This window comes from Entelurus aequoreus, linkage group LG24 (genome assembly GCF_033978785.1).
Source record: "Entelurus aequoreus isolate RoL-2023_Sb linkage group LG24, RoL_Eaeq_v1.1, whole genome shotgun sequence".
In the NCBI taxonomy this organism is placed as follows: Eukaryota; Metazoa; Chordata; class Actinopteri; order Syngnathiformes; family Syngnathidae; genus Entelurus; species Entelurus aequoreus.
Window position 1 is genome coordinate 34,204,184 of NC_084754.1, and position 14,965 is coordinate 34,219,148.

General features: G+C 38.1%; 1 protein-coding gene across 1 annotated transcript in view; it reads right to left on the bottom strand.

Moving 5' to 3' along the window:
• Positions 1-14,298, bottom strand: part of ano5a (anoctamin 5a) — a 55,563-nt gene extending 41,265 nt beyond the window's left edge. The window contains exons 1-5 of the mRNA XM_062036063.1: positions 14,175-14,298; positions 13,837-14,111; positions 10,819-10,883; positions 3,753-3,881; positions 1,299-1,403 (exon numbers count right to left, since the gene is read on the bottom strand). Of these exons, the coding sequence (XP_061892047.1) occupies positions 1,299-1,403; positions 3,753-3,881; positions 10,819-10,883; positions 13,837-13,906 (369 nt within the window). The 5' untranslated portion in view covers positions 13,907-14,111; positions 14,175-14,298. The remainder of the gene's footprint in view (positions 1-1,298; positions 1,404-3,752; positions 3,882-10,818; positions 10,884-13,836; positions 14,112-14,174) is intronic.
• Positions 14,299-14,965: the final 667 nt, after the last annotated feature.

The following is a 14,965-nucleotide window of genomic DNA, read 5'->3' on the forward strand; positions in this document are numbered from 1 at the left end:
TTGCAAGGAGTTTAGGGATTTCACCGTCTACGGTCCGTAATATCATCAAAGGGTTCAGAGAATCTGGAGAAATCACTGCACGTAAGCAGCTAAGCCCGTGACCTTCGATCCCTCAGGCTGTACTGCATCAACAAGCGACATTAGTGTGTAAAGGATATCACCACATGGGCTCACGAACACTTCAGAAACCCACTGTCAGTAACTACAGTTGGTCGCTACATCTTTAAGTGCAAGTTAAAACTCTCCTATACAAGGCAAAACCCGTTTATCAACAACACCCAGAAACGCTGTCGGCTTCGCTGGGCCTGAGCTCATCTAAGATGGACTGATAAGAAAATGGAAAAGTGTTCTGTGGTCTGAAGAGTCCACATTTCAAATTGTTTTTGGAAACTGTGGACGTTGTGTCCTCCGGACCAAAGAGGAAAAGAACCATCCGGATTGTTATAGGCGCAAAGTTGAAAAGCCAGCATCTGTGATGGTATGGGGGTGTATTAGTGCCCAAGACATGGGTAACTTACACATCTGTGAAGGCGCCATTAATGCTGAAAGGTACATACAGGTTTTGGAGCAACATATGTTGCCATCCAAGCAACGTTACCATGGACGCCCCTGCTTATTTCAGCAAGTCAATGCCAAGCCACGTGTTACATCAACGTGGCTTCATAGTAAAAGAGTGCGGGTACTAGACTGGCCTGCCTGTAGTCCAGACCTGTCTCCCATTGAAAATGTGTGGCGCATTATGAAGCCTAAAATACCACAATGGAGACCCCCGGACTGTTGAACAACTTAAGCTGTACATCAAGCAAGAATGGGAAAGAATTCCACCTGAGAAGCTTCAAAAATGTGTCTCCTCAGTTCCCAAACGTTTACTGAGTCTTGTTAAAAGGAAAGGCCATGTAACACAGTGGTGAACATGCCCTTTCCCAACTACTTTGGCATGTGTTGCAGCCATGAAATTCTAAGTTAATGATTATTTGCAAAAAAAAAATTAAGTTTATGAGTTTGAACATCAAATATCTTGTCTTTGTAGTGCATTCAATTGAATATGGCTTGAAAAGGATTGCAAATCATTGTATTCCGTTTATATTTACATCTAACACAATTTCCCAACTCATATGGAAACGGGGTTTGTAAAATACATAACTTTACATAAACTTACATAACCTACAGGCGGAAGTAATAACATGGAATTTTCAAGATCAAAACATATGGTAGCAGACCAACCAAACATATGTAGGAAGTACAGTAATATAGGATGGGTAGTAAACAAATTACATGTGTGTTGTGTGCTTTCTTACCATTTTCTTATAATCTTCTTCATGAGTGTAGGCCAAGACGAAATCAATCCTACGTACTCCATCACGGAAGAACACAGAGTCTTTGCTCTGCTGCTGTCTGTCAATCTAAACCAGGAGCACAAGGTCACAACACGCACAACGCATACATGGAGAGCAAGTCATTGGACTCAATCAACACCATTCACAATCATACACATCGCGCTGTGTCAGTAGCAAGTCAGTGTACTTAGGTAGCTACTAAACAAACATATTAAGCACCATTATACATGTATATGTTGCTTAAGCAATGCTTTAATGTCTAAATAAAAACATGTATTTTAGCAGAGTGTAGGCCTCCACCAGGGTTGATATGCAAGTTTATAAAGGTTCATAAACTGACAAGCTGTTTCATCAGGATTCTGGACAGTGGACAGTTCCATTAATACTATGGCAATGTAATGAGTTAAGCCTTAATCTATGCTCTACGAAGTTTTGTGGAAAATGTTCTTACTACTTTGCTGCTAAATATGGGTCCTGTTTATTTGTTTAAACTGCTATGGAAAGCATGTCCACATGCTTAGCAGAGTCATGCAGAGAGGAATATGACTCAATATGCCAGGAAACAAACTGAACAGGAATGCTTCAAGGGATGACAGGACAGCATGTCTGCTAGCAGCTGATCAGGCAGCTAAACATAACCATGCACAACTGGCAGTACTAGATATTACCACAGCAGCTACATCATTTTAGTGCAACGACAACAACATCCACCACACCACATCTAAAACAAACAAATGTTTCCCCTCAGTAAAAGCACTTTACCTCCATGGCCCCCTCCCTTTAGAGTCGACTACCGTATGATGAATCAGCAAATCTGATCGAACATCCCTGCTTTTCTCTAGGGAGTCCTGAAAGCATCGCTGCCTTCAACTCTCTGTGTACTCAAGGAGATCCATGCAGTCTTTGCATCTTCTGAGACAAGCCTTACATGCTCAGAGGGCTCGCGATACATAAAGAGGTGGAGGGGAGATGGATCGGAGTGCCTTAAAAAAGATGACGTCATCAGACTGATGAGGAATCAGTAGCTGCTAGCAAGGTAAAGCGACAGCATTAAGCTGTTCCCGCTAACAAGCAGTTAAAGCTCAGCTGAAAAGACATAAGGAACAATTTAGTTTAAAGGCTGATAAGTGAAGCTCTTCAGTCTGGGTAGTCAATCTAAAAGCACTTAAATGACTGGAAACAGTTTGTAATTACAATAGGCATATTCTTTTACAGTTATATTTAATGCCTAAATTCCCGCATTATAGCTTCTGGACTAAATCAGACTAAATCATGGTGGCCATTTGAGGGCGGCGGCCTACCTATATTGGGCCTGAAACTCCAAATTTTCTGTAATTACAGTTTAGCCAAAAGAAGTCAGTGTATGTCTTTGGACTTGCCTATGCTGAGCGGGGATGCTTGGGCTCTGTCCATGCACCACTAACCCCAAACTACTGGGTGATGTCTTGTTTCCTTTCTGGTGCAGTTTATGTTAGGATACATGTAAAACATGCTGTTACACAAAAAACTACTGGTTTTAAAGGGATAAAAAACACTTAAGACAAAACTGCAACGGTTTTAAAAATGTATAATTCAATTAGAAATTTAACAGATAAAACTAATTTTGTTAATGATGCCAAGTTTTGTTCCAAAAACAATATGCTTTTAAAATTTGTACCAAAACAAGTTTCTTCGCAGCATGCTTTGTGGAAGCAATTATTTTTTCCACACTCAATATGCTAAAAAATAATACCACATGGCATGTGATAAAAGCAAATATAGACATAGTAGGGCGTAGTAAAAAACAATTTGTTTACCAGAATATAAAAGCACACACACACAGACACAGGTGAATAAAAAACACTTGTTATGCTGCAACACTTCAATGAAGCATATCATAATTAAAAGTGAGAACAAAACAGTTTTAATGAAGTCTCACAATGCATCACAGCATATTTCCATGACACTGCAGAGTTTTAATAAGCATGCTCACTCAGCTCTTTACAAGCAGTTATGCACATTTCTGATCAAAATGATTAACTCTGTGAATCCCTATTAATGGGCAATCTACTACGGTATTCTGATCAGTACACACCACATCACAAGCCTGCTTTTTACCATGCCATACCCTTGAACGTAACTTTAGGAACAGCGCCCGCTTTCTTGAGAACTGTGGAGTGGACAGTGAGAATGAACCTTACAGTGGAGTCTTATAATTTTCACTTTGTACATAAAACCACTTGAGACCAGTGCCATGCCCAACATGTAATAAAACATGCTGAGAGTCAAAAAAGTACTTCAAATCAAGTCACTCTGACAAGTGTACTGTTTAGATTAGGGCATGTCAGTATGTGGCTCGGTTCAAAATATGAGCATGGATGCAATACGTGTCAGAGACACGGGAGCATACACCTGTGTACTGGACTGGTTTCTTACCCCAGTCAAGGAACTGATCTGTTCAAAAGAGTGATCATCCATCTGAGAACCGTCGCTACAGTCAGATGAGGCCAGGGTGGCCAGGCTTGTGTTGAGAGACTCACAGGTCTCCACACGTACGTCATGACACTTTAAAAAGGAGGAAGAGGACACAATAGCTTTGGTCATCTCAAACCCAAATCAAAACAAAGAATACAAAGAAAAAAAATCAAAGTTGGCATGTTGCCGAAACTGTATGTGTTTTCGCACACCAAATTGGCATTTAAGACTCAGAAGATTTACATATGGGCATATGGTCTTTTTTTCTTTCGGGTTTTCCCATAAGGTGGGTTAGCCAGTGAGTGATGCTTTTCCATCTGGTCGGTGTGGTCTTCTTTCGCACCAGCTACCAAGTGCCACTTTCTGGTTTGATTTGTAAAATACTTGAATATTAAGTCACATTTTACAAGCCACATAATAATTCCATGTTCACATAGGCCTCCAAAAACAACTGAAAACACTGATAGTAGACAAAATTGTCTCTTTAAAGGCCTACTGAAACCCACTACTACTGACCACGCAGTCTGATAGTTTATATATCAATGATGAAATCTTAACATTGCAACACATGCCAATACGGCCCGGTTAGATTAGTAAAGTGCAATTTTAAATTTCCTGCGAAATATCCTGCTGAAAACGTCTCAGTATGATGACGTATTGCGCATGACATCACGGATTGTAGCGGACATTTTGGGACAGCATTGTGGCCAGCTATTAAGTCGTCTGTTTTCATCGCAAAATTCCACAGTATTCTGGACATCTGTATTGGTGAATCTTTTGCAATTTGTTTAATGAACAATGGAGATAGCAAAGAAGAAAGCTGTAGGTGGGAAGCGGTGTATTAGCGGCCGGCTGCAGCAACACAAACACGTAGCGGCTACGTCGTAGCCGGTGTTTCATTGTTTACATTCCCGAACGATGACAGTTAAGCTTTACCATTGGCCTGTGAAGAACTGGGACAACAGAGACTCTTACCAGGAGGACTTTGAGTTGGATATGCATGCTTGTGGAGATGGGACAACAGAGACTCTTACCAGGAGGACTTTGAGTTGGATACGTGGTACCGTGAGTACGCAGCTACGGCTTCCAAACATTTGATCGCTTGCCCGTACGTGCGTGCCGCTATGTGCATGTCACGTACGTAACTTTGGGGAAATATTTGTGCTGTATGAACTTTGCGGAGGTGAACGGTACTTTGGGCTGTGGGATTGAGTGTGTTGTGCGGGTGTTTGATTTGTATTGGCGGGTTATGTGGACGGGAGCGGGGAGGTGTTGTTAAGCGGGATTAATTTGTGGCATATTAAATATAAGCCTGGTTGTGTTGTGGCTAATAGAGTATATATATGTCTTGTGTTTATTTACTGTTTTAGTCATTCCCAGCTGAATATCAGGTCCCACCCGCCTCTCACAGCATCTTCCCTATCTGAATCGCTTCCACTGCCCTCTAGTCCTTCACTCTCACTTTCCTCATCCACGAATCTTTCATCCTCACTCAAATTAATGGGGAAATCGTCGCTTTCTCGGTCCGAATCGCTCTCGCTGCTTGTGGCCATGATTGTAAACAATGTGCAGATGTGAGGAGCTCCACAACCTGTGACGTCACGCTACTTCCGCTACAGGCAAGGCTTTTTTTATCAGCGACCAAAAGTTGCGAACTTTATCGTCGATGTTCTCTACTAAATCCTTTCAGCAAAAATATGGCAATATCACGAAATGATCAAGTATGACACATAGAATGGATCTGCTATCCCCGTTTAAATAAGAAAATCTCATTTCAGTAGGCCTTTAATACTCTTGTAATGAGGGAAGACTTTATAGGTAATGCGCCATGGCAGTGGTGCACTAGATTACATTAATTTGTTTGAAACCATAAATGATTAATAATCAAAATAATATTGCTTGTAGAGATTGTGCCTTAATGAAGGTATTCTTGGAAGTAGCTCATGAATGTTCAGACCTCCAGACACTGTGGGTGTAACGGTAAATTTTTTTATAGGTCTTCAGTTCGGTACAGACTACGGAACCGTACTAATTCTAACTCGGTAGGCAATTAAAGTGAAAAGTCAGGAAGTGTTTATTGCGTCAATAACCTCTGGGTACATTTGCGGACCAGGGCTCGTTTTTTTTAATGGGCCCATGGAACATTAAATAAAGTAACAAAAAAAAAAACTGCAAAAATGTAAATAATAGAACAACCTGACGTAAGTCCTGTTTCACGGCAAAGATAACCTGCATCAAGACAGCCGTTGACGTGGAAACGTAATATGTCTCACGCCAAATTAATGGGTGACGCACGTACATTTCTACTGGCTGTGGATAATTTGGCAACACACAGAGGTGGTTGTTAGGGCTTTGCCAACATTTGAATTCAACAATGTAAAAAATATCAAGGCAAGGAAACAAAATTCACTTTTTCGCTGATACATTTGTTAGTCATACTTACATTCATATTGGTGAGGATGGCTATTAATTTATATAGGCGATCATTTTGCCATTTATTTCTGTCACAATGTATTTTTCTGCAACTCCAGGACCAGTCCAGCAAGTTGGGCGGACAGCAGCCACTGGTGGTTGTGGCATAATGGCAACGAAAACCAGGAAGGAATGACCCGCCTTTCTGTCACTACAAAGGCTGCTACCGCAAGAAGCTCTCCTGGGTTCTAATAATAAATTGAGTAATCAAACAATAGTTAAATACTTTTGTATCCTTTGTGATATGATGGCATGTTTAAATTCAAAAGATATTAAACAAATCCATCCATCCATTCGACTACTGCAAGTGTCCATTTCGGGATCGCGGACCCGATCCATAGTACATAATTTTAACATGAAACTCTAAACTGGCTGTGAGCAATATGAACACATTGTGTTGTAAGTTACACAAATTATATTTATAATGAGGGTATTCACCCTGCTAAAGTTTTACATATTATATTGCAGCGACTATCTTTTCAAACGGGTTGTAGCACTAATTTCCTCGAGTCCATTTTGGCCACGCACATCTATCTTCTGCTTCACCACCTTCCTGGCCCGACCATTTCTTTTTTTAAATTTCAGCCTGTGTTCAGTTCTCGAAGACACATGACAGGCTGAGAATTGCTTTGTCTAGAAAAAAGCACCTCCTACTGACTTGTGATTGGGCATAGCTTCAGCTCAAGCACATGGCTATTTTCAATATAATTTGCATATTTATAAGGGGCTGTGGCCTGGGTCTGATCTGGACTTGCCAAGCCAAGCAGACATATGGGATCAATTCCAAGTTGATAACGATGTAAAAAATAAATGTGCTTGGATTTGTACGCGCGCACACTTTTATACATTTGAATTTTTAGTTGCGTACGTTGTTTTCTGGATGTAAACGCATACTTGCCAACCTTGAGACCGCCGAATTCGGGAGGTTTGGGGGGGGCGCCTTTGAAGGAGCATAGGTATGGGCAGCATCTGTGAAATTTAATTTGCAGGAAAGGAGTGAGTTTAGGGTTGAATTGTCCATCCTCGTTCTATTCTCTGTCACTATCTTTCTAACACCCTCTCTGATGACTTGCAAGCATACTTCTTCTTACTCGTCGTCCCCATGACTCTTCTTTGTTCTTCTGCTTCGTCTCCTTCTTGTTGTGTGTGCAGTTGTGCACTCTCCAAAAGCCGTAGATATTATAACGTGACTGGGCCGGCACGACGAAAAGCGGACGTGACGACAGGCTGTCCTCATTCAGGTCCGCTTGGACCTGGAGGGGGCGTGCCTTGTTGTCTGGCTGGAAATCTGGAGAAATTCGGGAGAATGGTTTTCCCGGGAGATTTTCGGGAGAGGCACAGAAATTCGAGAGTCTCCCGGAAAATTCGGGAGGGTTGGCAAGTATGTGTAAACGTATTAGGGGTGTGGGTTTTTTATTATTTTTTTTTTATTTTTTTTTTTTGTTTTTTAATTAATCAATCCAACAAAACAATACACAGCAATACCATAACAATGCAATCCAATTCCAAAACCAAACCCGACCCAGCAACACTCAGAACTACAATAAACAGAGCAATTGAGAGGAGACACAAACACGACACAGAACAATCCAAAAGTAGTGAAACAAAAATTAATATTATCAACAACAGTATCAATATTAGTTACAATTTCAACATAGCAGTGATTAAAAATCCCTCATTGACATTATCATTAGACATTTATAAAAAAAATTAAAAATGAACAATAGTGTCACAGTGGCTTACACTTGCATTGTATCTCATAAGCTTGACAACACACTGTGTCCAATATTTTCACAAAGATAAAATAAGTCCTATTTTTGGTTCATTTAATAGTTAAAACAAACTTACATTATTGCAATCAGTTGTCCTTTACAATTATAAAAGCTTTTTACAAAATCTACTACTCTGCTTGCATGTCTGCAGACTGGGGTAGATCCTGCTGAAATCTATGTATTGAATGAATAGAGAATCGTTTTGAATCGGAAAAAAAATAGTTTTTGAATCGAGAATCGTGTTGAATTGAAAAAAAATCGATTTTGAATCGAATCGTGACCCCAAGAATCGATATTGAATCGAATCGTGGGACACCCAAAGTGAAGTGAAGTGAAGTGAATTATATTTATATAGCGCTTTTTCTCTAGTGACTCAAAGCGCTTTACATAGTGAAACCCAATATCTAAGTTACATTTAATCCAGTGTGGGTGGCACTGGGAGCAGGTGGGTAAAGTGTCTTGCCCAAGGACACAACAGCAGTGACTAGGATGGCGGAAGCGAGGATCGAACCTGCAACCTTCAAGTTGCTAGCACGGCCACTCTACCAACCGAGCTATACCGCGCAAAGATTCACAGCCCTAAAACGTATGTTTATTTTTAGTAGAAAATCAAAGCAACTTTTATTACATAAGTCCCCTGGCCTACCAGAGAATAAGAAGATGTAGCAGGAGAGATCAGTGTTTGCATCTTGGCGACTGTCATCATATTTAGCGAGAAAAATACATTAAGTAATGAAATTACACTTAAATTAAAACACAAATATTTGTCTTTATAGGTACAATTTGTATGATGACGCAATTTAGTTTCCTTGCTTTATACCTCACATTCACCGAACTAAAGCTGAAGCACCTACCGAACAGTGATTATGACGTACCATTACACTCTTTACACATGATTTCAGGCTCAACCAGGAAAATGACAAGTATTGTCAATTTTCACTTGAAACTGTGTGCAAACAACCTAAAAGTATAAAAACTGCTGAGATGAAAGGAAAGCCATCGAGAAAGAATTTGCGCAATAGAAAGGTATGTAAATATTAGGGCAGGGAATCTTTGGGTGTCCCACGTTTCGATTCAGAATCGATTCTTAGGGTCACGATTCGATTCAAAATCGATTTTTTTTCAATTCAACACAATTTTCGATTCAAAAACGATTTTTTTTTTTTTTTTTTAAATGAAAACAATACACAACAATACCATAATAGTGCAATACAATTTCAAAACCAAACCTAATTTTGGAGTTCTGAACTTGTGATTTCTTGCAGTGTTAAGTGGTAATATTTCACTTTTGTCCCAATTGACTTTATACCCTGATAAACAGCCATATTCAGTGATGACATTATTGATATAGTGTAGAGAGGAGTTAACATGTGACAGGTAGAGAATTATGTCGTCACAATACATCGATAGCTTATTATACTGAGAGACAATTTTTATAACATGAATATTATTTTCACTTCTTATTTTTGCAGCTAAGGGTCCAATAACCAAATTAAATAATAATACAGATGCAGGACATCCCTGTTTTACTCCTCTTTTTAACGAAAAAGGTTCTGAAATATGATTATTGGTTTTGACTGATGCCATGGGCCTTGTATAAAGCATCTTAATCCATTGTATACAATTATCTCCAAATCCAAATTTACGTAATGTGCAAAACAAAAATGACCAGTTTATGCGGTGGAATGCCTTCTCCGCATCAACAGTACATACTGCTGTGGGATAAGGGAGACTTCTAGCATAGTAAATAACATTAAACAATTTCCTTGTATTGTCTGAAGATTGTCGACCTTCCATGAAGCCAGTTTGGTCAGTATGAATTCATTTTCCTATTACATTTGATAATCGTGTGGCTAAGATTTTTGCCAAGATTCAAAAGGATTGTCTATTGATGGAATACATAGATTTCAGCAGGATCTACCCCAGTCTGCTGACATGCAACAGAGTAGTAGATTTTTGTAAAAAGCTTTTATAATTGTAAAGGACAATGTTTTATCAACTGATTGCAATAATGTACATTTGTTTTAACTATTAAATTAACCAAAAATATGACTTATTTTATCTTTGTGAAAATATTGGACACAGTGTGTTGTCAAGCTTATGAGATGCGATGCAAGTGTAAGCCACTGTGACACTATTGTTCTTTTTTTTTTTTTTTTTTATAAATGTATAATGATAATGTCAATGAGGGATTTTTAATCACTGCTATGTTGAAATTGCAACTAATATTGATACTGTTGTTGATAATATTCATTTTTGTTTCACTACTTTTGGTTTGTGTCTCCTCTCAATTGCTCTGTTTATTGCAGTTCTGAGTGCTGCTGGGTCGGGTTTGGTTTTGGAATTGGATTGCATTGTTATGGTATTGCTGTGCATTGTTTTGTTGGATTGATTAATTTAAAAAAAAATCTTTTTTTTTTTTAATCTATTTTTTAAAAATGAGAATCGATTCTGAATCGCACAACGTGAGAATCGCGATTCGAATTTGAATCGATTTTTTCCCACACCCCTAGTAAATATACTATAAAGACAAAAGTATTAAAACACATTCTGAAAGTGAAAATGGAAGTAAAATGGAATCAGCCCTAGATTCTCTGTGGGATTTTTGTCCATTACTCCAAGTGAATATTTGTGAGGTCCGAGACTCACAATCTGTTCCCCAACCATACGAATGTCCAAAATGCATTCAACTGTATAAAGCACTGCTAATTCCTAACTGGTTGAGTAAATTATCTGTCTCAATACATTTGTCATTTTAATATAAAGCATTATGAAGTATTTACCCCATGATTGTGTTGGAAGGGTTCTGTGTTGTATAAGTCACCTTGAGGGTAGTCATGTATGTCATCTGCAAGAAAGTAAAACGAGACACACACAAAATGCAAATGTCAGCCATGTGTTAAAGTGACACAATTGTAAAGAAGTGTGTGAAGACAGAAGAGTGACAAATAAAATAAAACAAGAGCATAATGACTAGGAGTTGAGTTGAAAGCAAAAATAACAGCTGCAAAACGTAATAAAGCCGCCAATGTTGTGGTCTATATTTGTTCTACAGTTGGGGCAGGGCTTGTTCGCAGTTGAGTGTCATGTCGTGACTCAGGAGCAAGTGAGTGAAAACGGCAGGCGGTCAAAGCTGCCTGTGAGATTTAACAGACATTTTTATGACTAGCCTTTCCATGCCGAAAAATGTGTCTAAATTAGCCTTTAGGCTGCATATACTGTAGGAGATTACATTCAATCTGGACTCTTACAATAAAGTGAAACTTGAGAATGCGGCCTGGTCACTTCAATACCAAAAATAGACTTTGTGTCATCAATATACGTTTTCTTGGTTCTATTAGTGTTTACACTTGTGTTGATGTTGGTTGCTGTCATGTGAGAGTGTCTCAAACAATTTAGCCTATTTCTGTACATTTGGAACACAGCCTGAAGCAAAAAGCATGCAAGCATATACTTTCAATAAGTATATTGTATCTTTGTTTTTCAGTGAGCAATGGGAGGCACACGCTAAACAATCACATAACAGTATCAACTGTCAAGTTTTATTTCGCCATCTTGCTCTGGATTCTCTGCATGGAGTGAGAAGAGAAACTAAAAATGAGTGCTGCAGAGAGCAAAGAAATTGTTGATAAAACAGGAAAAATCACCTCGACATTATGACAGTTTTTGGGATTTTTTTTAAATAGTCCTTTGCCACACTCATCTTTTCTTTTCAACCCTCCTCCGTTCCCTATTCGGATGTACAGAAACAAAAGGTAGGAACTAAATTGCAGGACTGTATGAATTTAATAAATATCAAAATTTAACAAATGTGCTACTTTAAAATAATACTTTGGTCCAATAATTTTTAAATAATAGTTACTTCCTAAATTCATTTACATACTTATATATAACAGACCCAATTAAATGTTACACAGACTACATAATTACCTGAAAACATAATTTTGTTTTCAGGTCTCTATAGGTTTACATTTTCACACGTTGCACTATTTTGTTACTTACATAGTCCTTATTTGTTCACCTTAATTTAAAAAGGTTATTGAAATGTTTTAGTGTTTTCCATGATTGTGTTGACATTTCCTTTTTGTTCTGCCTTGATCGCTGAGGGGGTTATAATCAGAGGAAGGTTACATTAAAAATAAAAATGTTAAAATGTAATATATTTTTCTTCTGGTTCATATTTTCCATAGGTTATAAAAAATATGAATAATTATGGATATCAACCAATATTTTCAGCTATATCACCTAGCCCTAAATGCATGCATGTATTTCTATGAAAAAAGCATAACATCAGGAAGGATGTGGACAGTTTATGTTACACCTGCTCTTTTTTGTCATCTCATTGAATTGAACGCAGGCTGTGAAGATTGTTTATTCGATGTGAGAGGTGTCACTCCTGTTTTTTGTTGTTGTTGGCCAAACTGTTGTACTGAACCACTAGGAGGCGTTGGAGAAGAACGAAGCTTGTTTATTAGACTTCATCTTCATTAGCCAAACTGCTCTGTGTTTTATTTTGGTATCAAAAAGTAAACACCAGTTTTTTTTTCCCATTAATTGTGGTTTTTCATGTCACAAAGGTATTACTTTAAAAACCATTTGACACATCATTTTGTTAATGTTTTATTGTGTATAGTTAATTCCTATAAAACATATTTCTGCTCAAACTCTTAATGGATCTGTCCCGATACAGCATCTACATGTACATATGAATGTACATAACTTGAAAAAAATATATACAGTATATATATATATAAAAATGTAAAAATGGAGATAAAGGCATCATGGAATGACAAAAAGCTGACAAGTTGATATTATTAAAGAATAAAAAAGTAATATTTGTCTATAAATTTATGGATAATATTTATCTATAGTCTTTTTATTAGACATCCCAAATTACATGATGGGATTACGTTCACACCCCAATACTGGTTTACTTAATCAGTAATCGTGATTTCAATATTGATAACAATAATAATATTAATTATTACTTTGGCCATAATAGGCAGCCCTAGATCTCATACATGAACACTATTTGTATCATATATATATATATATATATATATATATATATATATATATATATATATATATATATATATATATATATATATATATATATATATATATATATATATATATATATATATATATATATATATATATATATATAAATGATAAATGGGTTATACTTGTATAGCGCTTTTCTACCTTTAAGGTACTAAAAGCGCTTTGACAGTATTTCCACATTCATCCATTCACACACACATTCACACACTGATGGCGGGAGCTGCCATGCAAGGCGCTAACCAGCAGCCATCAGGAGCAAGGGTGAAGTGTCTTGCCCAAGGACACAACGGACGTGACGGCCTGTGCATGCATGTATTTCTATGAAAGAAGCACAACAGGAAGGATGTGGACAGTTGATGTTACACTTTCTTGCAGAAACACATAAATAATGCAGGCATAACACTGTAAAAATGATGCATTAATAATTGTTTGTTATTAATTTTCATTCATTCAACATATTTAGATTTAACACTTATTTTGATGGCCATAAAATCCTATTGGAGCCCAAATGAAAAAAGAAGCAAGTAGTTAGATATTTAAATGTATTCAAATACATTAAGTGTCCTCCTGTCAGAAAGCTGTTTTCAGGATGCTTTCGACTTGCTATACTTTTCCCACAAACATTGCAATGTGTTTAAAAAGTTTGTCACTGGAAGACTGCAAATATCAGCAATTTCAGTAGTATCAGGCACATTGCTAAAAAGGGAGGTGATGATTTTTGTTTATAAACGTACCATTAGAGGAGTCTGATGGGCTCATCTCAATCAGGCTGACCCCGCCATTGCCGCTCTTTGCTCGGTGCATTTTGCGTCGCTTGACGGTGAAAAAAAATACTCCCGGAAATCCAAACCTGGCTGTTCCAAGCCCAACGGCCTCTTCTCCCTACGCGTGTGCCGTTTCTTGGGTGACTCAGCCTCCTTCCACTCACCCAGTGGCCGCCGCCTGCAGGCCCCGTCTGTGCCCCCACAGTCAGAGGGAGCTTCTCGGAGGGAGTGGCGCGCAGACGCAACTGGATAAAAGGACCCGGATGAGAAGCTTGTAATTATGCTATGGCAGATAGAGGTACACAAACCTTGTTGGCCGAATGTTTGCTAAAGCTGTCTACGTTACGCTCTATTCAACTAGTTCAGTTGACATCCGTAACCTAACATTTTATTCGGATTAGTTACACATTTTTTTGGATTTGTTTAGTAAAGTTTCTTTATGACGTCCTACAAAGCTCCGTCACCTCGTTTTTGGGGGTGGAGTTTGAAATAAAGTTATTACATCATAGTTGTCAGCCAATCGGATTTGGCAATATCATTTGGAGCCCTGATTACAAAAAATATGTCATTAGTGACTCAGAACACTTCACTTACTGGGTCAGTAGTCGTCTGTAATTACAATTGTAGCAATTCACTTATTTGTAAACATTTTAACAATGTTTAATGCAACAATACAGTCTAACAATATTATCAAAAATACAATCATGCTGCCATTCCCTTTCATTACATACAATTGTTTACACAAAATAATGTCATTAAAGGCCTACTGAAATGAATTTTTTTTATTTAAACGGGGGATAGCAGATCCATTCTATGTGTCATACTTGATCATTTTGCGATATTGCCATATTTTTGCTGGAAGGATTTAGTATAGAACAAGGACGATAAAGTTCGCAACTTTTGGTCGCTGATAAAAAAAAAGCCTTGCCTATACCGGAAGTAGCGTGACGTCACAGGAGGAAGGATTCCTCACAATTCCCCGTTGTTTACAATGGAGCGAGAGAGATTCGGACCGAGAAAGCGACGATTACCCCATTAATTTGAGCGAGGATGAAAGATTCGTGGATGAGGAACGTTAGAGTGAAGGACTAGAAAGGCA